Genomic DNA, 27,840 nt, shown 5'->3' with positions numbered 1-27,840 from the left:
GAAAAGTGCAATGGGCCCAGATAAAGTCTGCCAAAGCCCATCTAGAAGTGGACCTGGGTTGGGTTGGGTTGGGTTGAACCCGACCATAGCTGAAAGAATGGATCCCAAATTTGGTGCTGATGAAAATTGGATTTGTGCTTGATAAAGGAGTGTTGAGCGGTCTGAATTGTGAGAATTTAGACAAACAAACACCCAGAGACGGAAAGTGAGTAGAAAATGGGGAAGGAAGGTGAATTGTGGGATGATTCCGCTCTCATCAATGCCTTCGACCACGCCATGTCCAAGTACAAGGTTTGTTTTCCTCTCTTTTTCCTTCGCTTTGAACACTATGAAGTGGGTTGCATCATGCATGAGCCTTTTATCAAACACCTGGCATGCATTTTACAGTACCATGTTTAAACCCATATCTTTATACCCTTAATTTTTCTCTATTCATTTGAAACTCCGAGACGGAAGTTCGTTTTAATCATCCCCATTTCAATGGTTATTTGTTTAAATGTAAAATCGTGAATGTTGCGGTTCAATTTTGATGAATTGTGAAACAACTTCGAGGACTTTGGCTTCACTTTCTCTTTCTCTGTTATGTAATTGTTGGACGATGGTTTGTTTATTTGCGATAATGGTCAAAGATTGAACCAATAAGGACTTGTTTGGTTGTGGTTCAAGTTGAAAGCAAGTGGGTTGCTGTGGAAGAAATTGTATAATAGAGGAAAATGAGGGGAAAGAACTTAGATGGTTGCTATCAGATAGGGTTTTGTAGAGTTGGGCATGCTTTCTTGGAGATATATGTGGTTTTTAAGGTTCTTTGATTGTGGGTCTGGGATTGAAAAACTGATGTATAAGAATCTCACATCAAATGTTATTGTTGTTGATGGATGCATGGAAATTGTAGACCAAGACCTGGAAATGTGGCAATTTGGGATATTGAAATTCTATTGTCCCTGTGTGGGATTCTTGGCCTAGATTGCAAAATAGTGAGAAGATAAGGCAGGACCCATTGATTTTATCAAATATGGAGAGCACTATGCACCTGAAATACAACATCTGGATTTTTCTCCCAAAGGGAGGTTGTTCATGAGGTGCATTCATCTTTCTGTATTTTTGTCAAGGTGGTGGGTGAAAGATATTTGTGGTATTTAGCATGGCAACAGATGGAGGTATCAAGAAAAGAAAAAACCACCTCCTAACTGAATAATAATAATAGTAATAAGATAAAACTGAAAGAGCGAGAAGCTAAAATCTAAGTGTCTGATTTTATCCTGATTTTTGAATTCAGAAAATAGTAGTAACTTTTATACAAGATGTAACAATTCTTAGAGGCTTAAATTGAATAAGTGATGGTTTCATTGGAAAATGACACACAGAGAAGTAAATATTTGATCTTGGACTTTGTTATTATCTCTTTTTATTTTTACTTTTTATTTTATTTTTAATTTTTATTTTATTTTTATTTTTTTATTTCTTTCATTAAGAATTAATTATCCATGTTTCATCTGATACTGATTTAGCTGACAAAATTTCCTAATATTGCCAGCTACAATTTGTTTTTATGCAGCAAACATTTAATACTCCTTGCTTACTGATTTATCCAGATAATGCATGGTAAAGGGCACCATGATGGTTCAACTGGGGGAGTAGAAGTCAAAAACATCATGGGAGAAAATGCATGTAATCTTGCTGATGAGAGTGATGAGGCTAAAACGTGAGTATATAAATTAGCTGAAGCTCTTTTTTTGTTTGATGTGTGTTCCTTCAAATATTCTGACTAAAGAAAAGCATCATTCATTAGGTCTTGCTACAGGCTGTCTATTTCATTGAGCTTGTAATATTGGAAAGGGTTTTTACACTTAGGTCTTGCGAAGAATATTGGTTAAATGGTTGAAAGACAGAAAATAGATTATTAAAGGACTACAAGGATCTAGTATTTCATAGGTTGAATTTGTAAAAATGTGACAAATTAATGAAATATAGTCCTGAGTTTTCCAGCATTTATTAACATCAAGCATAAACTTATCAAACAACAATTTATTGACTCAATGTAAGAATAACTGGGTGTACTTTCAGAATAAAATTGGAGTCTCAACTATTTCTGAGGTTGTATGTGCAAAAGTTTCTTATTCTCCTAAGAGTTTACATGTATCATATCAGAATCTCGAGTTGCAAGTCAATCTTGCTTGGTGGGCTTAGATTGTGTCATCTCAACTTGTCTTCTATTAAAATGGTCTGTATGAACAAAGATTTTACCCTCCTTTTCCTTTTCATGTTCCTAAAGAAGGTGATAAATAAGCTTACAAAAGCATCAGGTGCATTCACAATGGAAGCTTACTCATATGCCATGGTGGGCATTTGTCATCCCTTTTTTTGTCTCTCTTATTTGTCTTTTGTCATTGTCCATTGGTGAGCTTCAAGAATGCAAGATCTGTGAGAATTTTTTTTTCTGTTCCTTCTAGTCTTTTGTGATTGGGATTTAATTCAAAGTTAGATATCTAGGATATTTTCTCTCATCTCTCCTCTTACCTTTCTTAGAGAAGTTGAAAGTACACTGGTTTGAAAAGCATAAACTGCACTGTGATAAAAACCTTCTTTTTGGCTGTGATGTATCCTTGCTACCTAATTTTACATATTTCTTTGTTAAGAGTCAAGAGTTTAATTTAGGTGTTTGCAACTTCTATTGTTGTGTGTCTTTGTTTGGGTCTTAGGCTGCTAAGTTTGGATAATTGGGATGGTGCCTCTGGCATTGATGAACAGATGAAGATGATTCATTTACGTGCTGAGTAAAACAAAAGGATATAATTAGTTGGCTATGATGTCACCAGTTTTGCCCATTTTTCTTCACCTAAGGTTCCTCAATTGTTTCACTTTGTACTATTAATTGCTTTATTAATCTATCCAACTTACCCATATTAATCCAAAAATCTAGCTGTAGATTGTCCTGTATTCATAGACCAGGAATGTATTCCAGAAGATTTTCTTATTGTTTTTGTTCTCCAAAGATGTTGCCCTTTTTAATACGAAGTTTCACAAGAGATGCTTGCCTCTTGAATCTGGAGTAGATATTATACGCTTCAAATTTTACCTTTTATTGGGTGAAAGACAAAACCTTAATAAGGTATGCTTTGTGCAAATGGGGGGTTGGGAATTAGATGTCTTTCCTTGTTGAATAAGGCGTTTTTGTGCAAATGGAATTGGTGGTTTGCAACTGAAAGAGGTGCCTTTTGGACATAAGTCATTAGTGGAAAATATGGGGATGAAGAGGGGGTGGTGGTCTTGTGAAGTTAGGGATGGGAATGGAGTTAGGCTTTGGAAATCTATCAGGAAGGAATGGGACATTTTCATTTCTAGTCTTCCTTTGTGGTAGGTAATGGGAGGAGGATGAAGTTTCGGAAGGATAAATGGTGTGATGATGAGCATTGTGTGTTTCCTTTCTTTCTTTATATGCCCTAGCCATTTCAAAAGAGGCATGGGTAGCAGATCTTTGCATTCAGATAGGGGAGAGAGGTCACTGGAACCCTTGTTTCTCAATACCTTTGAATAATTGGGAAGCGGATGAAGTTGAGGATTTATTTTAAAGGTTGCAAGGAAAGGTAGTTGATAGTATGTGGGGTGAGAAGATGGTGTGGATGAACTTGAACAACAATAAGTTCTCTGTTAAGCATTTATATACCATGTTGGAACCGGGGGTTTTGATTTCATTTCCAAAGATGGCAGTTTAGAATTCATGAGTGCCTTCTAAAGCAACTTTTTTGCATGGGAGGCTACTTTAGGAAAGGTTTTGACTATAGATCAGCTTTAAAAAAGATAATGGTCTTTGGTTAATAGATGTTTTCTTTGCAAAGGAGAAGAAAAATCCATAGATCATCCTCTTCCATTGTTTGAAGGTTAGGGTCCTTTGGCAGTTGTTGTTTGATCTATTCGATATCCATTGGGTGCAAGTAGCTACCATTAAGGAAACTCTCTTAGGGTGGCACAATTCTTTTGTGGGTAAAAAATATGAGAAGGTTTGGAGAGCAACTCCTTTATGTATTTTTTGGACAATTTGGAAGGAAAGGAATCACAGATCGTTGAATAATGAGGAACATTCAACTCAATTTTTGAAGAATGCCTTCCTTAAAAATTTGTTTACTTGGGTAAAAATGTACTTAGAGACATATTCTGTCTTTATTTGATTTTGTAGAGTGGTTGGGGTCTTGTTAAGAGAGGATGTTGTTTTTCGTGTTTTCTCTTGCTTTTCATGCTTCTAGGCGCTATTTGTATACGTCTTGTATACTCTGGTGTGTCCTTTTGGCACTTTATATATTTTATGCACTCTTTGCTTATAAAAGAAAAAATAAGGTATACTTCAAATTTGACTTCAGTTGCCTGCTTACGCAGCAAGTTAACTAAAACATGAGCTTAAGCCAAAAACCTAATTCTTTGAGTAACAATATTCTAGTTTACAAGAAATCAGCTACTGTCCTGCACTTCTATTATCTTTAAATTATTCATTTATATTGAGTTTTGTATCTCTTGTTTTTTGTTTATGAAGAACTATGGAGGCAGATGATAAGAGCAATGTTGCGTCAAATTCCACTGCAGAAATTGAGAAGACTAATAATATTTCATCGATTAAAGAAAACTATTGTGTAGTTCCATCTGCTCCCAAACCCCATGTGGATTCATCAGATGTGCTGCCCGTGCAAGATGAACCCAAAGTCGGAGGCTACTCAAATTCACAAGGTGTAGAAGATTATACCCAGCTACTTAACCAGTATTATGAGGTTGAGGAGCAAAGGCAAAAGATTCTGCAGCAACTTCATCAATTGGGGAATTGGAATAATCATTTTTCTGCAGAAGGTTCTAGTTATGTACAGTGGGGTACCGGTTCAAGTTCTCAAGAATGTCAACTCCTTACAAGCCAAGCTTCTCATCCAACAATGGTCTGTTCTTGCTGTCCATATGTTTCTCAATGTGTGGTCACCCCATGTACTTTACCTGCTTGTTCCTTGGGTGAAGCATGTGTTGGTAAAACTTGTATTGATGCCACTGCTGCAACGGGTCCTGAGAAGCGAGTGGCTGTCGAAGATGGTGATATTGTCAAAACAGCTATGGGAACTGCAGAAAAAGCAATTTCTTCCATGAGAATGAAAATTTCAGGTATTCCTGATCAGAATGAAAGTATTTCTTTTTTCCACAGTAGGAATTTATACGAGAATCTTGTTTACATTGAGTTTGTCTCTATAACATTGTCAAATGGTGCGGTCATAAAATCCTAGGCATCAGGATGGAAACTTCTACTAGGATTGTTTTCATTTCTCAAATTTAACCGATGGATATGATAATTACCTATTATAATTCATTGGATGGCCATAATGTATTTAAATGTGTGAAAAAGATGCCAACTACACTGATGGTCAGTCTCATCCAATTGCACACCATGTTAGCCTAATGTTTTCTACAATGTTCCACACCATGCACATGTTGTGTTATGAACAATTGCTTATATACAAAGTAGCAAACATTATAATTGGATTAATATCAATAGTGGATTATTTTTCAGCTATTCAATGGATGATAAATCACTATGGTTGCCTCATAAATAGCTTAAAATTCTTACTGTCTCTATGCTTCTAAAAGGTTCTCCATGCTCATGGTTAGCCTTGATTCTTTCTCGCTACTGTGCTTGTTTTCTTTTTCTTTCCTTTCCTTTTTCCTTCTTGTTTATGTAAAGTTTTTCTTATTTTAACTTTAATTTTTCCTGAATTTCTTTAACTTCACACTACATGATTCTTTTGAGAATGCTTAAGTTTTGTTTTTGTTTTTTTTTTTATTGGAAACGACAAAGAGATATATTGATAGAAAAAAGAAGTACAAAAGAAGGATGAGAAATCCTCCCACCAAAGAAAACTAAACTACAAGAAAGTACACAGTAAAACAAGCGAACTCTCTAGATTGGACCATTCCTTATGGAGTACACACCGCTAACCAATCAAGTTGTAACACATTAAGGGGAGTCCCCTTAAAAACCTTGGAATAGAAAACCCAAAGAGAAGCAAGGAAAACAATAGAGTCCCAAAGATACTCTGAATTCCTTACTTTATCCTAAAAAATCCTTGCGTTTCTTTCCCACCACACAACCCGAATTAAAGCGATGCTCGCAGCTTATCACAAAACTATCCCCCTCTTAGATGAACCAAAACCATTAAATTTGATGGACATCATGTCAAAGATGCTCATCGGGGGAACCCAATCCATCTTGGTTAACTGAAATAATCTGTGCCACAACCCAATCGTCAAGGAGCAATGTAGGAAAAGGTGATCTGCTGATTCCCCATGCTTCATGCACAGAATACAAATATCAGGACTGAGGGTTTTGTAGGGTCTTCTCAATTGTAGCATGTCATTAGTATTTACCTTCTTGTGTGCCACTAACCAAATAAAGGACTTCACTTTGAAAGGGACTTGAGATTTCCAAACGAACTTAGAAGAAAAAACCTGAGGAGAACCAGAAAATTGGGATAAGGCTAGAAAGAAAGATTTGACTGAAAAAAGCCCTGAAAAAGATAAAGACCAAAATCTAGCATTTGAAACCGAAGGTGATAGATGCAAACCATCAAGTGAGCGCATGAGGCCTTCTAAGTCTTCTATCTCAGAATCTGAAAGGTTACGACGGAAATTAAAGTTCCAAGAGAAAGGACGAGTAGAACCGAGAACTGAAGAAATAAGAATATTTTTATCCAAGACTACTCTAAATAGTCTTGGATATTGGGATCCCAAAGGTTGGTCCCCCCACCACAAATCTTCCCAAAAACGAATTATTTCCCCATTTTCCTACCACAAACCGAGTAAACAAGGAAAACTCCTGAAAGACTTGTGCAAGAGCCTTCCAAGGACAACGATGTGACCATCTGACTAAAGTGTTAGCATCCCAACCATTAGAGTGTGAACCATAAATGCTTAAGATGACCTGATGCCATAGAGCTGAACCCTCTCTAGGGTACCTCCACGACCATTTTCCTAAAAGAGCGAGATTCCTTAGAGAAATATTCCTAAAACCCAATCCCACTTTTGCCTTCAGTTTACACACTACATCCCAACTAACTAAATGATTTTTTTTGCCTTCCCCAATCCTTGACCATAAAAAATCCCTTTGCAACCTCTCGATTTTTGCAGCCACTGAAGCGGGTAACTTAAATAAGGAAAGGAAGTAACGGGGCATATGGGTGAGGCAAGATTGGATAAGAGTTATCCTTCCATCGAAAGATAAGTAAGCCTTTTGCCACCCATCTAATCTTCTTGAGATTCTCTCAATCATTGGATCCCAAAAGCCACACGCCTTGGGGTTCCCTCCCAAAGGAAGACCCAGATAGAGTATAGGCCAACCAGAAGCCTTGCAATCAAGCAACTCAACCAATCCTGAAAGATGATTCTGATCAAGATTGATGCCATAAATATTACTCTTGTCAAGGTTGACCTTGAGCCCAAAAATATGCCCAAACACTAGCAAAAGACTCTTGAGAGTCTGCAGTTCTTCCTCCTTAGTGTTAGAAAAGAAAATGGTATCATCTGCAAATTGCAAATGGGACACCCTAGTTCTGTTTCTACCTACCCTGAAACCCTCCAACAAATTTCTTTCCTCTGCTCTCAATAGCATCCTGCTCAGTACATCTGCGACTAAAGTAAACAAAAAATGGGATAAAGGGTCACCTTGTCTTAAACCTCTAGATGCCTTAACCCACCCTTTAGCGTTTCCATTCACCAAGACTTCATAAGATACCGAGGACAAACAACCACTCATCCATTTCCTCCATCTAGGATTGAACCCCTTCTTCTCCAACACATGATCCAAAAAATCCCAACTCACGTGATCGTAAGCCTTTTCAAAGTCAATTTTGAAGACGACACCTTCCTTCCCTGATCATCTTCTCTCATCCACTATCTCATTGGCTATGAGAACCGCATCCAAAATTTGTCTCCCTTGAACAAAAGCGCCTTGAGTAGAGTGGATGGTTTCATGTAGAACCCCTCTTAGACGCCCTGAAAGCACTTTGGCTATTATCTTGTAGAGGCTAGTGATCAAGCTAATGGGTTTAAAATCTGAGATTTTCTTTGTCAAACTCTTTTTGGGTAACAAAACTATGAAGGAGGCATTAGTGCTTTGATTGGTAATTCCGCTCCTATGAAACTCTGCAAACACTTTCATTAAATCCTCCTTGATCACATCCGAACAATCTTGAAATACTGTAATGGTAAAGCCATCAGGCCCCGACGCCTTATCCCTATCCAACTGAAAAATGGCCTTAGAAATCTCTTCTTCAGTAAAAGGGGAATCCAACCTAAACGCGCTCTCTTCCGAAATAGGGGACCAATCTAATCCTTCAACGCTCCAAGACTCTCTTGTAGAACTCGCGTAGAGCTTTTCAAAGTAAAGCAAGATCTCCTTTGTGATACTCTCGACATTATTCAACACTAAGCCCCTTTCATTCTCCAACACCTTGATAAATTTCCTATTTCGCCTACCATTAGCCACTTTATGAAAAAACTTAGAGTTACAATCCCCTTCCTTAACCCATTTCACCCTAGCTTTTTGTCTCCAATGAATTTCTTTCCTCAAAATTAATTCCTTTAGGTCCCCTTTTCTTAAGGCTCTTTGAACTAACGGATCAGAAGTGAGACCCTCTACTTGCTCAATGGCATCAAAGTTAGCTAAATCATTGAGGATGCTTTTTTTCTTTTCATTTAGCTCTCCAAAAGAAACCTTATTCCACTCCTTCAATTTGGCTTTAACAAATTGTACTCTCCTCATGAACTCGTGACCTTCCCACCCATTTCCTCCACCAATTTCTAAAGTTCTCCTTGAAACTAGGATGTTGCAACCACATATTCTTAAACCTAAAAGGTGTTGGGCCCTACTTGAACGGGTTGGTATCCAAAACAATTGGGCAATGATCCGAGGTCCTTCTAAGAAGGGCTTCTTGAAGGCCTTGGGGAAAGAGCTCCCCCCACTCATTTGAGTAAAGAAAACGGTCCAATCTCTTACACATGGGAGACTCTTGCAAGTTTGACCAAGTGAATGATGCGTTCCGTAAAGGTGGATCAAGCAATTCACATTCTCTTATAAAACTATCAAAGTCCTTCATGCTTGAAGTTAGACTAGAACCCCCCAATTTTTCTAAACTTCTCCTTATGACATTAAAATCACAGCCCACACACCATAATGGAAAAGATAGGCCAAAAATGTCAAAAAGTTCCATCCAAAAATCCTTCCTAAGTGAGGGGCTGTTTGAGCCATAAACTGCGGATATACAAAGAGGTCCGCAACCATCCAAAGCAAACTTGATTGAGACCGAGAAGGATCCTATTACCACCTCCTCACTATGCAGTTTTTTTGAGTCCCAAATGATCAAAATCCCACTTGAAGCCCTGCACACCGAAAGAACAACCCATTCCTTATTTTTGACCGTCCAGACACTACCCACAAACCTTCTGTCACACTTCTCCTTTTTTGATTCCTGAATCATCACAACATCCGGATTCTCTGACCTTAGAAAATCTTTAACTACCCTTCGCTTATTCCTTGATCCCAAACCCCTGGTGTTCCAACTGATAATTTTCATGGAGAAACTCATAGACCCTAACCCGCCAAACCATTTCCAACAGGTCTTAATTACTTGTGGAGCAACTGTTCTTCCTCCTGGAATAAACCTTAATATCCAGAGAGCATAAAACCTCTCGCACTTTAGCCATTTTCCTGGGGGACAGGCCATCTATATGGAACTCGCCCGATGGGGATACCAGAGTATCCCCTTGGCTGTCTGTAACCAGGTTGGAATTCTCCTTAGGCAAGCTGGGTTTAGACTTATTGGAGGTAAAACACTTGGACAACTGGTTTGATAAAGCAAACTGGTTCTCCTCCTCATCACGGACAATGCCAACATAATTTTGATAAAAAGTGCCAACATCTTTTTTAGAAAAAATTTCAGAAATTACCTGATTTTCTATAGGAGACTGAGAAAGAGAGGCTGAACTAGGGAGATCTGGACCAGAGGGACTCGACAAAGGAAGTGCCAGATTACAAGAAGGGATAGAAGAAGACTCGGGTGGTTGAGAAGGAGAAGACAGACATACCTCTGAGTCTTCCATTCTTGGAATTTCGCAAATCCCCTCAAAGATGAGCCCTTTACCTCTGATTTCTGGACTAGAAGGTGAATCCGTGATTGATGAACCACGAAGATCGGACCCCACTCAGCCAAAAAAACCTTCTTTGTCTTCTTCGAAATGGGGATTGCGCAGATCCGCTTCGCCTCTTGACGACGAGGTCCCTTTCCCCGAACACCGCTTTCGATTCCTTGACAAATGACAACGAAAGAGAGGACTCGCTCTGAATCCTCGTTCCATCTGAGATCCCGTCCCGAAATCCTCTTCCAAAATGCAAACTTCGCTAACCGACGATGACTTCCCGAGGAAAAGAGGCTCGTTGCAACTCCGAAGTCCTTATCGGCGATTGAAACTTGGAGGGAAGAGGGTGGTCCACATTTTCTTTGAAACTACCTTCTCTTCCTTCTGCGCAGAGCCTCTCGTCTGAACCTCAGGAGCTTTCCTTTTTTAGACTGCAACATCTTCTTCTCTTCGAGATCGACCTTTCTTAACAAAAGACATCGTTCCTCCTAATCTTTGGCACAACCACGACGAACCTTTTAAATTATAGCCCACGATAGCGTCTGAAGGTGGGCTAGGGTTGGGAAGAGGCTGGGCCTTTATCTCAAAAGCCCGACCATCCTCTCCAGAGAAAGTCTCGTCTCCTGCCTTAACTTTGATTGGACCTTGAGAGCGTGCAAACAACAGGACCGCCTTTGCAGAAGAACCATCTCGCTGGAGTGTTGAAGACGACAACGCTATAGTCTCGTGGGCTTGAGAAACAACTGGACCAGCATGACGCCCACGATTTTTTGTCCCACTTTGGGCCCTAACAGGCTGGGCTTTAAACATGGGCTCAGGCGTAGTGGGCCCATTGAAGTTTTCTTCCGCTTGGCCCAAAAGACTCCCTTCCCAGCCATTCTCCCTTTTGGCCGCCAATTTTGTACTTAAATACTGGTAACGTGACTGGGGAAGAAGCCTCCTATTGTAGCACTCATTATCCCTAATGCTACTGCGTAGCCCCTCTGCATTTTTTGACCACTGAGAGACGCAACCTCCCACTTTCAACAACTCGTCCCTGTTACGGGTTGACTTAGACGTGGAAATGTCATCTTCATCAACTTCTCCGGTGACTGAAACTGCGACTGTGAATGTCCAGGCCCCATCTTCCACCTCTAGCAACGCTGGTAGCACGACATTTGGAAGCGTCTCCACCCACAACTTCACCTTCGACAAGTCTGCAAGCTTTAATGATTCCCTTACCACCTTCGTTACCCTCTCCCACTTCTTCAGAATGAATTTCAACTGATCTTCATCCCACAAGTGAAAAGGAAGACCTTTCAATTCTAACTAGCCCTTTCTGAATTTTTTGAAAACAACCATATTTTCACTTGGCGACCATCTCCTCAGGAGAATAGACCTTCCTCTCACTAATAATCTTCCCTGCTCTTGGAACCATTCAACTCTTCTTGTTGAATCCACAAAGAAACACCCTTTGAAAGTGGAAATGGGAGTTACAAACACCATTCCTTTCGTACCCATCATCCTCGCAATAACTTTTCGTTCGTGAGTTCAATCTTGAACTTTTTCTTTGCATTCACAAATTACAGCTTTGACCCATTTTCCAACTGACAATAGAACTCCATTCCTAGGTCCATCCTCTGCAACCACTTCTGCGTATGACTGACAACCTCTGTAAATGCCCTTACTCACGTGAGCATCTCTAAACGTCTCCTTCAAAGCTCCTCCAACTTGATCAGAATAATCTTGCACTGAAGAAATCGCCTTCCTAAGGTCTTCCCACTCATTGCCTTTAACACCCTCGGAAACGACAAGGATTAATGGCTTCCTTTTTGTAACAATTTCTGTAATTTTCATGTAACGCCCTCTATTATTGAAACAAATCTCCATCAAGTGAGTCCTAGTCTTGCCCCTAATCTTTCGTATAAATCCCCTGGAAGCTCCAACTCCACGGCTTTCTTCAAATGCTCCGTCAACTAATCCAACTCCTCTTTTCCAAATCCTACTGAGACAACAAAACCTCGGCTCCTTTCTGTTACTGATATCCAAGTTCCCCCATTCGAATCCTTCAAACTTTACCTGGAAAGACTTTTTCTCCACTTCAAACTTTTCAACCTTCATTCTCTTCCCGTCAAGGAATAGTTCTCTTGCACTTTCAGCCCACAATAATACTTGGTATCTTTTATCAAGGACCTTTTACCCCCATTAGAGTTAACGATTGTGAGTGGTTGTTGTTATGCTTAGGTTTTGTTGGGGAAGTGTGAAGTGTTTTTGGAAATAGTTTTTGAGAACAAATTTTGAAAATTGTTCTTTGATATTTTGTAGAACAAAAGTCTGTTTGGGGACTTGAAATATTTTTAACCTGTTTTCTATGTTTCGAATATGTTTTAAAAATAACTTTTATATGTAGTGCTTTATTTTTAATCATTCTCCATGTTTATATAATTATTTTTTAAAACCACTTTTAGAAAACAAGTGAAAACAACTAAAAGATGTTATCTGAAAATACCTTATTTTCTATTTTTAAGAATATAAAATTGTTTTATACTTTTAAGAACATGATAATATTTTCTGCTTTTTGGTTGTCAAATGTGTTTTCCTATTTATTTTATTTTATTTTTGGTTCTGGAGAACAAAAAATTATTTTTTAAAAATAGTTAACAAATAGGGCCTTAGCCTTTCACCACATGGTACTATTACTTCTCATAGACCTAGATTTGGTGTATGAAATTTGTTGATTAATTTGTGGAGTTTAGCTCTTCCACTTCTCTTTAACCTTGTTTACCGTCTCCACCTTTAAGATGCCACAAATTTGTCATTTCTCTTTCCTTATTCTGTTGTCTATATGGATGTCATCCGAATCTTGTGCACCTAACTCACAATAACAAATTATCTTGAGCCTTAGATTTGGTCTCTTATTGCTTTCTTTGATATATCTAAAAATTCTCTTAAGGACTACTTCATCTTTGTAAAACATAGCAAATGGCTTTTTATGTGCTAGTTTTGCTTAAACCACATTATTATGCGGTACCACAAAACTTGCCAAATGGCCAATTATATCTTGCTTCACTGTGTTGTGGCAAGGAGCTTGTGACATTGTTTTTCTTGCTATATGGTTGTTGTTGAATTCTTCCTTGGTCAGTAAAAGAGATGTTAGGATGAGATGGGAGTTTTGTTGTAAGAAATGAAGCAACATTTGAAGGATTGCTCCTTTATGTTTATTCTTATCTTTTTTAACCATTTGACTATAGTAAAACTGAAGAAAATTTGATGGTTAGAAGTGATCAAATCAAATTTTGTAGGACGTCTCCATTTGAACCATATCTCTTTGGTTTAGATTTCGCTTAAAAAATGGGATTAGATAATTCTTATAGGCAATAATATAATTTTATAAAAAGGCACTATAGAAATAGTGCACCAAAGAAACAATAAAAAAATGGAGCCAAGGAACAATTAAAATGAGAGTACAAAAAACAACTCCCTCTCTTGGGAAAACCCAACCAATCAACAAAATCAATTAAACGCTTATTGAGCCTTCACCTATGCACTACCTTACCTACAAAATGAGATTACTAAGGAATGTGCTATTCAAAACATGGACAAATTGTTTCTCATTCTCAAACGACCTTTGATTCCCTTATTTCCAAATATTACAAAAAAATGCATAAAGAAGCAATTCTTCCAACCTTGCACCTTTTTTCCCATCAAAGGTCCACATCACCTTAAAAGAGTCTCTCATTGTGGTAAACAACACCCAAGGAACACAAAACAAAGAAAAAATGTACCAATGAATCCCTGTCTTCGAATTTTGAAGAAGAATGTGATCAGTTGATTCTTCTTTGACTTTGCATAAGAAATATCTATTAACTAATGTCCACCCTCATCATTGAAATTGATCAAGAGTTAATACCCTTTCCTAACAAGCTTCCCACATAGAGAAACTTACTTCAAATAGAACCCATAGATTCCAAATGACCTTTGTCAAAAAAAGAATTAAATCCCCTAACTATGAGGTAACATAGAGAGACCATATGGAGAAGGTATCATTCCTTGAATCCGTCCACATTGCCCTGTCCTCCTCCTCTTATTCACCACCTTACCTTGCGGCTATGTTACATGAGGCCCGACATGGGTGTCAAGTGCAGGTACATGTCTAGGTGTCGGATCCTTTGCATCTCAAAATTTTAAGACATGGGGATTGGGCTGAAAATGATCTCAACTATGGGTGCGAATACTTGGATATGACACTTTTAGAGTAGATTAGAGGTGAACTTTTGTTAGTTGAACACTTTCGAAGTTTACATTAAATTATAATAAATGTTGTCTTATACACTATGATTTTGGTGCAATTGGATTGATATTAGAATTTCATGTAATATGAAAGTTATTTTTTATGATTGAATTATTATGATGTGTCTTTGTTACTTGTATAAGAAGATATTTATCTCATTTTTTTTTTTTTTACTTTGATAAGATGCTAAGTATAAATATACTTTAATTTACTTTGTTTCTTGATCTCATAGCTAATCTTCACCATTTCTATATTTAAAACATTTATATATAAATGACCGGGAGTTGGAGGAAGTACATGTCTTTTTTGGGAGGTTGCATATTCACTTCATCTTTTTGGGTATTGATGATGTTATGGTTTAGCTGAAGACAAAAAATGGTGATTATTTTTTAAGTCCTTCTACTCCTCCTTAGCAAGTAGGAGAGTGGGGCCTTTCCCTCATAGTGTAATTTGGAATTCTTAAACTCCTGTAAAAGCTAGCTTTTTTTAATTGGGAAGTAACTTGGGCTAAGATATTGACTCAGGATAAGCTCAGAAAGAGGGGTTAGAGGATGCCTAATAGATAGGAGAGTCTTTAAGAATTGTGAAACTTCAGACTAAACAATTAAAAATGATGCCTAACAAATAGGGGAGTCTTTAAGAATTTTGAAACTTTGGACTAAACAATTAAAAATTCCTTTTTGTATCTATTTTGGGATTGAGTTAGATTGTACATTGGGGATGGTTCTATGTCGTTGTTAGATTTTACAGATTGGTTAGGTTCTCGTAGGGTGTGGTTGCTTATTTTTGTATACTCGCCCCTTCTGGTTTTTGTTGCTTTATATACATCATGTATATATATATAACATTAACCAAATATATCTCAAATGTACCATAAAATAGTTCAAATTGATGCAAGTCAAATTAGTCCGAGAGGTTTTAAGCATGAGTTTGGGAGACTTATGTCTAGTCTTAAAGAAGGTCTAATAATTCTTACATTTTAACTTCTCAAACTTCAATAAGATGACTCATACTAATTAATATCATTAAAAAGATCAAATTTCACATAATAAAGTATTTCAATATCAATTCTATGCTCACTTGTCTAATCCCACAAATCCCTCACCGAAGCTTCTTTTGATAAGGTTAAAGCATACAAATATGGAAAAGAGAAACTATCGAGAGAGAACGTGAGGGGAAGGAATGAATTGGTAGTCTAAGCAAGTTTTTCCCCAAAATTAAAATTTTAAATTAGATCATTCAATTAATAGTCAGATATATCTATAACAAATAGCTATTGAATCATATCAAGCACAAGAATAACCAATTGCATGATGTAGTATAGATAAACCATCGAGAAATCCCTAGGTGTAAAAAACTATGGATGGTCTATTCTTTGCAACCAATCCGCTAAATCTGAAAAGAAGGTATACAATTTTACCTAATCAAATGCACCTAGTCTCTAGGGTCTTGTATTGTCAGCACCTACCTCTTATTCCATATCCTAGACACAACATTCCTTGTGCTCCTTAGTGAATCACCTTAAAATTGTATTGAGGCTAAGTGGTTCGAATCCTAAACCTCTAAATCACTTGACAATTTCTTTCAAGAATGGTGTTGAAAGGTTGAAAGATGGAGTTATTAGGGCCATAGGGATAGCTAATCTCTTGTGCATCATATAATAAACCTATGCATTTATCCAAAAAACCTAGGGCGTTTATTTAAACAATTATAACTTCAATTACAAAAATGCCCTTGAAATTACAAAGATAAGACTGAAAAATACAAAAAAATATGTCTAGTGCTTGAACGGGATGTTTGAAGGTTGAAGGGGGGCACATTTGTACTTTCTCTGGGCAGCATTTGAACATCCTTTAGGACGTTTGAATGCTTCCTTTGGGAGTTCGAATGTTCAACCCTTCAAACTGCTTTCCTACTTTGTTTTTCATGTGTTTGTCCAAAAATAAGCCATAGTAATCTTCGTAGCCATTCCTTAAACCCCAATAACATCAAATATATACATACCTCTAGAATTATCAACTTTGAAGTTGCTTGAAGTTGATTGGGAACTGGTAAGACCCTTAAAAGTCTTATGCATCATCGACAGTAAGAAATGGACCAATATTACCAACCTAATACTAATATATTTACAATCTTCCTCTTTGATAATTTTGTGATAAAACAAAATATTACAATGAGACCCCTCAACTCTCATGATAACCTTGAAACAAATTATGTTTCACATAAATTGTATGAATTAGAATACAATCTGACGTAAATTGAGAGAGCAGAATTGTGGAAATAATTTTATTCTCCTTCCTTCTCAGAAAACTACATTAGCTTTATACAGAAAAATCTTAGCTATAGAAAAGGAAACTAATTACTAGGCTATATCAAATCCCATGATTTATGGGATACTCTAACAAAATAGGAAACTAACTAAATTAACCTAATTCTAGGAATTCTGGCTGTTACAAGCAAACTCTCCTAAACTAGCATAATTACTATACACAGCAAAATACAAGCCATTAATTTACAACCATAATTCACGTTTTCCCACACTCCCCCTCAAGCTGGTGAATAGGTATTCACCATTCCCAGCTTGGATACAAAGCTTTGAAACACTGAACTACTTAGCCCTTTGGTAAGTATATCGGCAAGTTGACCATGTGTAGACACATAAGGTGTACATATCAATCCACTATCCAACTTCTCTTTGATGAAGTGTCTGTCAATTTCAATGTGCTTCGTTCGATCATGCTGTACTGGGTTGTGAGCTATGCTGATTGCAGATTTATTATCACAATAGAGTCTCATTGGGCCATCCCATTTAATCTTTAAGTCTTCTAAAACGATCTTCAACCATAGTAGTTCACACACACCCTGAGCCATTGCTCAGAATTCTGCCTCCACACTAGACCGCGCTACCACATTCTATTTCTTACTCCTCCATGTCACGAGATTTCCACCAAGAAAGATGCAATATCCAGAAGTTGACCTTCTGTCAATAATTGAGCCAGCATAGTCAGCATCTGTGTATGCCTCAAGTACTAACCCGCCATTCCTTTTAAATAGAATACCTTTACCTGGTGTCCCTTTGAGATATTGTAACACTCGATAAGCTACCTGCAGATGAGCTTCCTTTGGACTATGCATGAATTGACTAATCATACTCACTGCATATGCTATATCTGGTCGTGTATGAGATAGATAAATGAGCCTTCCCACCAAGCGTTGATACATTTCTTTATCTACTGTAGCATCATTTTCTGCCTCTTCAAGTCTAAGATTCGGATCTATTGGAGTACTTGCTGGTTTGCATGCGGTCTTTCCAGTTTCTTTGAGAAGATCTGTAACATACTTTTGTTGGGAGATAAAAGTGCCTTGCTTAGAGTGAGCCACCTCAATACCAAGAAAATATTTCAACCTCCCTAATGCCTTGATCTCAAATTCCTTAGCCAAACATTGATTTAGAACCTGTCTCTCCTTGTCATCGTTTCCTGTCACTATTATGTCATCGACATACACCAAGAGAGCTGTGAGTTTCCCCGAAGATGAGTGTTTAATGAACAACGTATGATCTCCTTGACTTTGCCTATATCCCATGGTTATCATCACTCTTGCGAATCTTCCAAACCATGCTCCTGGTGATTGCTTAAGTCCGTACAAGGCCTTTTTTAATTTACATACAGTATGAGCAGCCAAATTATTGTCATAACCTGGCGGGACCTCCATATAAATTTCTTCCTCTAGTTCTCCATGCAAAAAAGCATTCTTGACATCAAATTGCTGCAAATCCCAATTGTAATTAGCTGCTAATGACAACAAGACTCTAACAGTGTTCATCTTTGCGACCGGAGCAAAAGTTTCTTAGTAATCAATCCCATAGGTTTGAGTATAACCCTTGGCAACCAATCTAGCCTTGTATCTTTCTATTGATCCATCTGCTCTGTATTTCACAGTATAAACCCATTTACACCCCACGGGTTTCTTTCCTGTCGGCAATTTTACCAACTCCCAAGTTTTGTTTTTTTCTAATGCCTCCATCTCCACATTCATAGCTTGTTTCCATTTTTCATTGGTCAAAGCCTCGGATACGGTGGTAGGGATAGAAATAGTGTTTAGGCTAACAAGGAAGGCTCTATGAGATGGTGAAAATTTTTTAAAGGATAGGAAGTGTGTAAGAGGGTATAGAGGTCGATTTGTGCATTCTCTAATCCCTTTCCTAACAGCAATAGGGAGGTCCTGGTCATCATTGTTCACATGAGATTCAGATTGCAATGAAGGATTAGAATTTGTTACCTCATTCTCAGAATTTGGGTTGAAGTCTTGGACTTGCACAGATTCAGGGACAACTGTCTTCTTCCTTGAAAACACTTTGTCAAATCTCACATTCTCAGGGGCAGATTTTGGATTTTCAGGCACAGGTTTAGGCTGATCGGGCAATTTAGGTAAGGTTTCAATCAAAGGATCAGTGGGACGAGATTGTTTTGACAAGGGAAGTGATGGCAGATCAAGGAATAAAAAATCCCCCCTATCCTTATCTTCCATTACTGAATTCTCCCCCTGAAGATAAGGAATAGTGAAATAAGATTCTTGTTCATGGAAAGTAACATCTACCGAGACATAGAATCTTTTTGATGGAGGATGGTAACACTTATACCCTTTCTGAGTTGAAGAATAACCCAAAAAAACACATTTTAATGCCCGTGGATCTAACTTCCCCCTGTTTTGATTATGAACATGGACAAATGCCACACACCCAAATATCCTAGGAACAAGATTGTTTGTAGTGTGTAGGTTTGGATAGAATGTTGAAAGTATGTCCATTGGACTTTTGAATCCCAAGATCCTAGAAGGCAATCTATTTATGAGATGAGCAGCTGTAAGAACTGTTTCTCCCCAAAAGGATTTAGGCACATTTTTCTGAAACATGAAGGATCGGGTTGAGTCAAGAAGGTGACCGTTTTTTCTTTCTGCCACTCCATTTTGCTGTGGAGCGTTAACACAAGATGACTCATGTATTATTCCTTCCCTCTGAAAGTATGGAGTTAGGACTTGATTGAAATAATCCTTAGCATTATCCGACCTAAATCTTTTGATATTGACTCCAAATTGAGTCTTAATCATAGAACAAAAATTTGGAAGGACAGTACTGACATCAAATTTATGTTTGAGCAAAAAAATCCAAGTGACTCGAGTACAATCATCAATGAATGAAACAAACCATTTAGCCCCAGTAATGTTAGGAATAGGAGAAGGACCCCAAATGTCACTGTGTATGAGATAAAAAGGAATAGAACTTCTTTTATTGCTAACTGGAAAAGACACATGTTTGTGTTTAGCAAGTTCACACACTTCACAATGAAAATGTTCGACGTCTAGACCTTTAAATAAAGAAGGAAACATAATTTTAATAACCTTAAATGATGGATGTTCAAGTCGGCGATGATGAAGCCAAACTTTTTCTTTATTGAATGAAAAAACTTCTGAGACAAAAGAATGAGATGATTTGCCTTTGGTAATGTTTGATTGACTTGGTGTTTTGAGATAGTAGAGTCCATCCCGTTCTCTAGCATGTCCAATCATCCTCCCCGAATCCTCGTCCTGAAATACACAATGACTATGATAAAAAACCACATTGCAATGTAAATCTTGAGTGAGTTTTTGGATAGAAATGAGGTTCGTGGTTAACCTAGGGACATGAAGAACATTTTTTAACATCAGTGATGGGCTTATTTTGACATCTCCTATACCTGCTACAGTGGTCAAGGAGCCATCAGCTGTGGCTATTTTTCTATTGCTTGAACATGGGAAATATGTGGAAAAAATGTTTGGTGAATGAGTCATATGGTCGGTAGCACCTGAGTCAATGACCCAGGAGTTGGCAAAGGTTATATCCGAGACATTTAATCCAATAGAGAATGGAAACTTACCTGAATACGCCAATGAACCAGTACCTGTTGGTTTGTCAAGGTTGCAAGTAAGAGACCTCACCCTCTCAACTTCTTCTTGATTAAGACTGCCTGTCTCTTGCGGTGTTGCTCCATTCTGTTGTACTGTTGTAACATGGGCCTGACCATTATTACTTGGTTGTTCTCCCTTCTGTCCCCACTCTCGACTTGGTGGTTTTCCATGTAGTTTCCAGCACCGCTCACGTGTATGGTGTGCCTTCTTACAATAAGTGCACCATAAGTTGTCCTTGTAGTCACGATTTTGAGTCTTTGGTTGACTAGATCTTCCATTGCCAGAAACTAGTACTCTTTCCATATTTGTGGCTGAATTGTTACCACTGCCAGCCACCATAGCCGAGCTGTCCGTGTTCTGTGGATTAAGCATCAGGCATCTTCTGCTTTCCTCTCCTTGAATTAATGCCACCACCTCATTAAAGCACGAAACTTCTTGCTTGCCAAGAATCTGGATTTGCACTTGGTCAAATTCTGGATTGAGTCCAACAAGAAAATCATAGACTCGATCTTGTTCTATGAAATCCTTGAGAATAGCAGCATCTTTGGGACACTTGGTCTTTATCACCCTGTAATGATCAAGTTCTTGCCATAAAGATTTCAATTGATTAGCATACTCAGTAATAGTTTTATCTCCTTGTTTAGCAGCAATAGTTTTCACCTTGACCTCGTGTACTTGGGCCGCATCTCTCGCCTTAGAGTACGTTTGTTGGATTGCATCCCAAATGTCCTTGGCAGTAGCTAGGAACATGCATGTGTCACTGATTTCAGGAATCATAGAATTCCACAACCATGCCATAATCATGGAGTCTTCTTCATCCCATGCTTCAAAATGAGGATCTCCTAGTTTCAGCCTTGTACCCATGAGATGGCTGATCTTCCCTTTCCCTTTCAACACGGTGCGTACAAGTTGGGACCATTTCAGATAATTTTTCCATCCAGCCTATATGCAGCCTGGATATTTTGCAATTCTCCGAAATGTTGGGGTCGAATAATCTCCTCTGATTGGACTGTAGTGGTTGTTTCTGCAATCTTTGACATTTTTTACGGAAAAAAAACGGCAATTTCTAGGTGATTCAAGCAAAGCACGTGGGTCAACAATAGACAACGTTGAAAGCCAAGAGATCAGATTGACAATGAAGGCAAAAAAAGGCAAATGAATGGCAATGAAGGCCAAGAAGAAAATGAAAATTCTAGGAGAGGAAACAAATGCTCTGTTTTGAGTTTCAAAAACAGAAGAAAAATTGGGCACTGTATTCAACAATGAAGGCTGAAACAAAAAAAATTCCAAGGATCCTAATTCAGCTCTGATACCATGACGTAAATTGAGAGAGCAGAATTGTGGAAATAATTTTATTCTCCTTCCTTCTCAGAAAACTACATTAGCTTTATACAGAAAAATCTTAGCTATAAAAAAGGAAACTAATTACTAGGCTATATCAAATCCCATGATTTATGGGATACTCTAACAAAATAGGAAACTAACTAAATTAACCTAATTCTAGGAATTCTGGCTGTTACAAACAAACTCTCCTAAACTAGCATAATTACTATACACAGCAAAATACAAGCCATTAATTTACAACTATAATTCACGTTTTCCCACACAATCAATACATCCTATTTATATACAATTACTCTAAGCACCAAAATAGGAAAGCTACACCTACCACCCATTATCTTATAATCTCTTCCATAAATCATGGATCAGATTCTACTAAGAAAAAAAAAACCGAAAAGAAATAAATACAATTAGTACAAAATCAATTCATTGACCAAGATCACAATAAAATTCCTAAGGATCTACAACAACAATTAGTCATCACTCATCCTTTAAATCCCCAAAATCATCATCATCTCCATCATCTCATTGGTAACCCTCTTCTTCTAAATCAGTCCCTTCTTCATCTTCAACTATTAATGAAAGAGTTGGCATCAAACCTAGCTTCCTTAGCTCCCGTAGCTCTAATAACATCACCCTATGTCAAATCATCATATGATTGGACACAAAATCATCTTCTACACCTCCATCAAAATTGCCATCGTCTATTCTTTCTATCAACCATTTATTGTTATCATCTATATTTTTCATATAAATTTAGTCAGTGGTGCCAGGTTCATTGTTTCTTTTCTTCAAGGCTTGATTATAGCTAATGTACACCAAATCGTTCAAGTGTTTATGAGTTAACCTATTTATGCTCTTGCCATGAATTTGTAAAAAAATTCATAAGCACATAGAAATATATAATAAAGTTCTAAATCACCTTTAAGGCTTTAATATACTGGTAATTATTTTAGTCGCTTACATTTTCAAAGATATTCCAATTTTATTTACAACCCGATGCACTATGTGTTACATTTAGGATTTTTATTGCAAACATTTGCAAATTTGGAGCTATGGCTTCATATGAAAATGTAACATGTAGTGCATCAGGTTGTAAATAGAATTGGAATGTCTTTGAAAAAATGTATATGTATTTTAAATATATACGTATATATTAATAATGTAGTAAAACAATCAACTTATTTTAGCAAAAATATGATATAAGCATTTAAATAAACAAAATTAAGTCATTGAAGCGGTGGTCCAATCTTCCTTGTCCTAACAACTAATTCATTTTCATATAGACCTTGAGCATTTATGTACAAACTCACTTCTTTTGCAATTTTTTCTTGTTTGAAGATCTCTTGTCAACCTTAGGATGCATTTATTGAAATCACTAATAACATCTGTATTGAGCCCCATTTCCGATATATGGCAGAAGAATTTCAGGTTCAAAAAGTACCCAACAACATGCAAAGGTCCATAAAACTGAATCTCCCGCCTCTTATCAATGATTTTGAAGGTTTCCTTGTATTTCTCTTCATTTTCATTGAAACTTCTAATAATTGTCTTCTTTGCTCTATTCATAGCCTTGTAAATGTATCCCATAGGAGGTTTTCTTTCTTTGTCAACTAAACAAAGCACACGAACAAGGGGACTAAAAACCTTTGAGGAAAAGACACTGGTATTCCAAAATGAAGGCATTAAAACTATGTTGGTTATACTTCTCCCCTTTTGCTCTTTTACCTATTTACTTTCTGACTAATCTGGACTTATAAACATCTTTCTGAAGTTATGTTTTTTTGCTGATGCAATCTAGATAATGTGATAAAGGTCATTGGAAATTGAGTCTTAGCAAGCCTAAGCAATTCTGTTTGTCCAATGAACTGTTTTATCATGTTAAGTAGTCCTGAATAGTTATGCATATAGTCATTTAATGTTATAGCTCTCTCCAATGTCCTCTTGATGTTGGATGGTTTTCCAATATCCTCTCACATCAAGTCAAGGCAATAGGCAATATGGCGTCCAAAACAAATGTGGCCATTTTAAATTTAACAACCTTCCCATGTGACATTGTAAACAATGAGAAAAAATTTGAATAAGTTATAAGATAAATAATTTAAATTTTAAAAATTTAAATGAAAAATTCAAAAAGTAGTATTTCTTACCTAACAACACATAAATTGAGCAATTATTTGTTATGACTTTGAGCGACATTTTATTCACCAACTTGCTCCACCCATTTGTCAAGTAATTCAAACATCTTATCTCTCTCTTGTCGTTCCATCCATCTAATATGATTGAACATCCTTTTTTTTTTTTTTTGCCATTCTACCATATGGTGCTTCATTAGATCCTTTGTAAGACTTAATTCTTTCTTAAGGTTTGTAACTCTTACCTCATAAAAATTCCGTCCCTTTATACCAACATCATATTGACCAATGGCATCAATCATTGGTTGAAAACTTAGATGAGAAATACTGACGTCATACATCTACCTTGTGAGAAACATAAAAACTCTTTCTCTTGCTTCTTTTTAGTAGGCATCGTTGATAATTGTTTGGTTCACCCTTCCACACTCTCGATTTTGAACAACCATCTCTAGATTGGGAGTGAAAAAAATGATCCATAATACTTTTTTTACTTGGTCTTTGTAGTGAAGGTTGCACCATCCTACTAACTCCCCCTACCCCGGTTACTACCTCCATGAGAGGTATTAATGGTTATTAATCTCTCATAATCTTTATCTTTAAGGCCAAACAAATCTTCATTCACATTCTGGTTCTCCATATTTATTTCTTCTTTTTTACTCTTTTTTGTACTCGTATATTCTTCCATTTCTTCTTTAACATGTTTTAGAGGTTTTTAATATTTTTGTATCCACCAATAAAATGTTGTTTGTGCCTATATATGCCTTGTTTTGTTACTTTGCCCCAAAATATGTATATGAGAGTGTTCAAGTCCTTTCCATTCTGCAAATTGGTATATTTCCATCTAGAAATTTGCCTTCCACTTGAACTTGACTTAGATTGTTCATCCTTGCAAACAAATTGTCTATACTAGCATAAAAGATTATTCATACGTGCTCAGCGTCTAGTCGAAGTTAGGTGCGCCCAAAACCTAGTTAAAGTCAAATGTCTCTAGAGAGCTCCCCTTTCAAATGCATATTGTCAACTCCACTTGTACAAAAAAGCCTTATTAAGCAAAGAAAGAGTTCCAATGCCTAATCCCCCTCCTCTCTTTACTCCGCTTAGATTGTTGACCACTTTACCAAATGAAATTTTTTCTCCAAAGCCCTGTCTCCTTAAAGGAAATCTCTTTCAATCTTCTTAAGCCTTATTCTAACTTTTGTCAAAATGGAAAACAAAGGCATAAAACAAATGGACAGGTTGGATAGTGTTCTCTAGATCAAAATAAGGCTCCTCCTTCTGAAATATATTTCCTTTTCCAGATTGATAGCCTCTTGCAAAAACACTCTTCCACTCCATCCCAAGCCACCATTGGTTTAAAAGGAATGTGTAGTGGAAGCCCTAGATAAGAAGCCAAGAGCTCCTACCTACACCCCAATTCATAGGCCAACACCTCCACATAGTCCACCTTTGCAACTAGAATCAGCTCACTCTTTTCTAGATTAATTTTGAAATCTGATGTAGCTTCAAACCCAATGAGAAACCAACTTAATTGAATCATTTGGTCTTGAGTAGCCTCACAAAAACAAGCGTATCATCTGTAAATAACAAATGAGACAGCTCCTCCCACTCACCTCCTGTCCCCCACATTTAGATAATGTGGTTGTTGTTCTTTTTCTCTTTTTCCTTTGGCTCCCTTTGTATAATTCCTGTTTACTTGGGCTTCAGCCAACTTTTTGATGCTCGTCTTTAATTATATATGATCCTCTACTGGCTACTAATGTAAATATTATAGCCAGGTTCTCCTCTCTTTGGTTTCCCAGAACCCTTGTTACCAGTCTTCTAATATATATTTATATATATTAGTCAACTCATTCCACACAGCAGTAGTTTCTTTTTTCCCCCATATCTACGCTCATTTGTCACTATTTTTATTGTAAGTATCATTAGTTTTTACCAATTAAGTTCAACCACTTATTTCTTTAATATCCATTTTCCTTTACTCTTCTTCCTCCTTTCTCTTAGTATGAACATCATATGGCACATGCTCTCCCTGTATTACTATACATTCTTTAAAATATTTTCTTGCTCTTTGTCTCTCTCTTTACATTTATGCACACACACACATACACACACACATCCGACTATCATTTGATCTACTTTTAAACACTATTACTTGCTAATCCCTCTTGTGTTTGCTTTTCTGAGATCATGTGTCATTTCAGTCACATCCCATCCAATTTACTGTCTTAAGTTCTTATCACATTTACTTGGATTGCCTATTTTGAATCCAGTAAACATACAAATGTACTAGAATCTCAGTCTTCCTTTCGTGATCCCTTGAGCCTATCTTTGATTAGACCACAATGTACTCTTCCCTATCAACAATAAACATCTAATATGTTTATTTATTTATATATTTATTTGTCAAAGTAGTTATAATTGATGGCTTTCAAATTTAGATTAGTGAAAGAAGCTAAAATAAATGTTGTAGAACTTAGGAAAAAAAGTATTACCTTTTGCAGAGGTGCCTACATGAAAGTTTATGCCTTATTTACTAAGGCTTGTAAATTCAAGACCTCATTTCTAGGCTTCAGTAGTAGCTGCTTTAGTTGGATCTTGAATTTTCTTTTGAAAACAATAAAGCTATGTGAAAAATTATGCCTTATTTACTGTAGAGACTTGTAAATTCAAAAACTCATTTCCAGGCTTCTGTAATTGCTGCTTTAGTTGGATCTTGATTTTTTTTTTTGAGAGAATAAAGCATAGATAAAGCTAAGTGTCACTGTCTGGGATCCGGGGCGAACATTGATATAATACTCTTCAAAGAAATAGAGAGAAACCTTAAAATTGGGATTTGAAGATCCAACAAATTGAGGAGATCTAGAAGCCCAAAATTGTTGTATGTCACTAAAATGTGAAGATAGCAGTTCTGTAAAAGAAGAGGTGGAAGTATCTTTCCACCATGTGGGACTGAATTGGCCCCAAGGGAGCAAATAATGTTGCACCCTAAAATATGTAACCTTGTTATTGCATGCTATGTTTGTTTAAATAATATAACTATAGAACATAAGAACATATGTGTGCTTTGAAAGCTCTACAGAGATTCATCTAGTACAGTGTCTTAATGTGTCACATATTCTTTTTCTTGGAAACCAGAGAAAGAGGATGAGAAAAACGAAGGTGAAGTGACACACAGTGCCTGCTCTGAAACAGATCTGACTGTTGTTTTGAATGCTTGGTATTCGGCAGGCTTCTACACTGGCAAGTAAGTATTTCTTTTATTTTCATTCCTCAAAATGATGATACTTCAATTACTTTCTTAAAATGATTATAAGGAATAGCAATTACTCCAGCTAATGCCATGCAACAAACTTGGTTTACCATTTAGTCATCATGACAGGATTCACCTCCCTCTATATATGTCTGATATTAATGACTGCACCCAGTTATCCTGAATTTATTACATTAGATTATCATGTTCTTGTTCTTCTAGACTTTCAAAAACCTGGCACTCTGATTTAGGTATCTGATGGAGCAGTCCATCGCAAGGAAGCATCAAGGTTAGGAGGCCTAGATCGCCAACCAGATGCAAAATGGTCTACGTCAAATCTTGTTCACGCAAAAATATAAAATGAAGGCCTGGGCATTAGATCATTAACTCTGGAAGCTGCACATAGAAGTTGAACCAAGCTGGTGCACAGTGATAGCATTGAGTTAGCAGATAAAGCGAGAGAAGTTTCTTTTTTTTTTCAAACTCCTTCAATACGATTGTCAGAAAAGTATTAGTTTTGGATTGTGCTTGTGCCAGGTAGTTGTGTTCTTCACTTTTAAAACCACACTAATGGTGGATATGCAATAGTTTTTTAGGCACCAGTGACTAAGGTTTATTTGTTTGAAACAATTTTCTTTTAAATGTTGTGTTGGTGCTTGACCCATGTGAGGAAAACCGATATAGTTGTAATACATGCATTTTCCCAATGTCTTTTTCTTTCACTTTTTTGTTTGGTCGATGAG

General features: G+C 37.1%; 1 protein-coding gene across 1 annotated transcript; it reads left to right on the top strand.

The window, feature by feature from the left end:
* On the top strand, positions 1–27,819 carry LOC100267862 (uncharacterized). Its single transcript, XM_002277002.5, has 5 exons — positions 1–291; positions 1,593–1,702; positions 4,526–5,133; positions 26,983–27,091; positions 27,349–27,819. Exons 1-5 carry the CDS (start codon positions 217–219, stop codon positions 27,389–27,391), a joined length of 945 nt encoding a protein of 314 aa, XP_002277038.2. The 5' UTR covers positions 1–216; the 3' UTR covers positions 27,392–27,819.
* Positions 27,820–27,840: the final 21 nt, after the last annotated feature.

This window comes from Vitis vinifera, chromosome 2 (genome assembly GCF_030704535.1).
Source record: "Vitis vinifera cultivar Pinot Noir 40024 chromosome 2, ASM3070453v1".
NCBI classification, from domain to species: domain Eukaryota; kingdom Viridiplantae; phylum Streptophyta; class Magnoliopsida; order Vitales; family Vitaceae; genus Vitis; species Vitis vinifera.
Note: the sequence above shows the minus strand (reverse complement) of the source record. Positions and strands in the feature narration are given on the sequence as shown.

Bases quoted from the DNA above. Each gene is read 5' to 3' on its own strand.
- LOC100267862 (XM_002277002.5), top strand. From the start codon at position 217: ATGGGGAAGGAAGGTGAATTGTGGGATGATTCCGCTCTCATCAATGCC. The intron at 1,703-4,525 runs GTGAGTATATAA...TTGTTTATGAAG, and splicing joins GAGAGTGATGAGGCTAAAAC to AACTATGGAGGCAGATGATA. The intron at 27,092-27,348 runs GTAAGTATTTCT...ACTCTGATTTAG, and splicing joins GCAGGCTTCTACACTGGCAA to GTATCTGATGGAGCAGTCCA.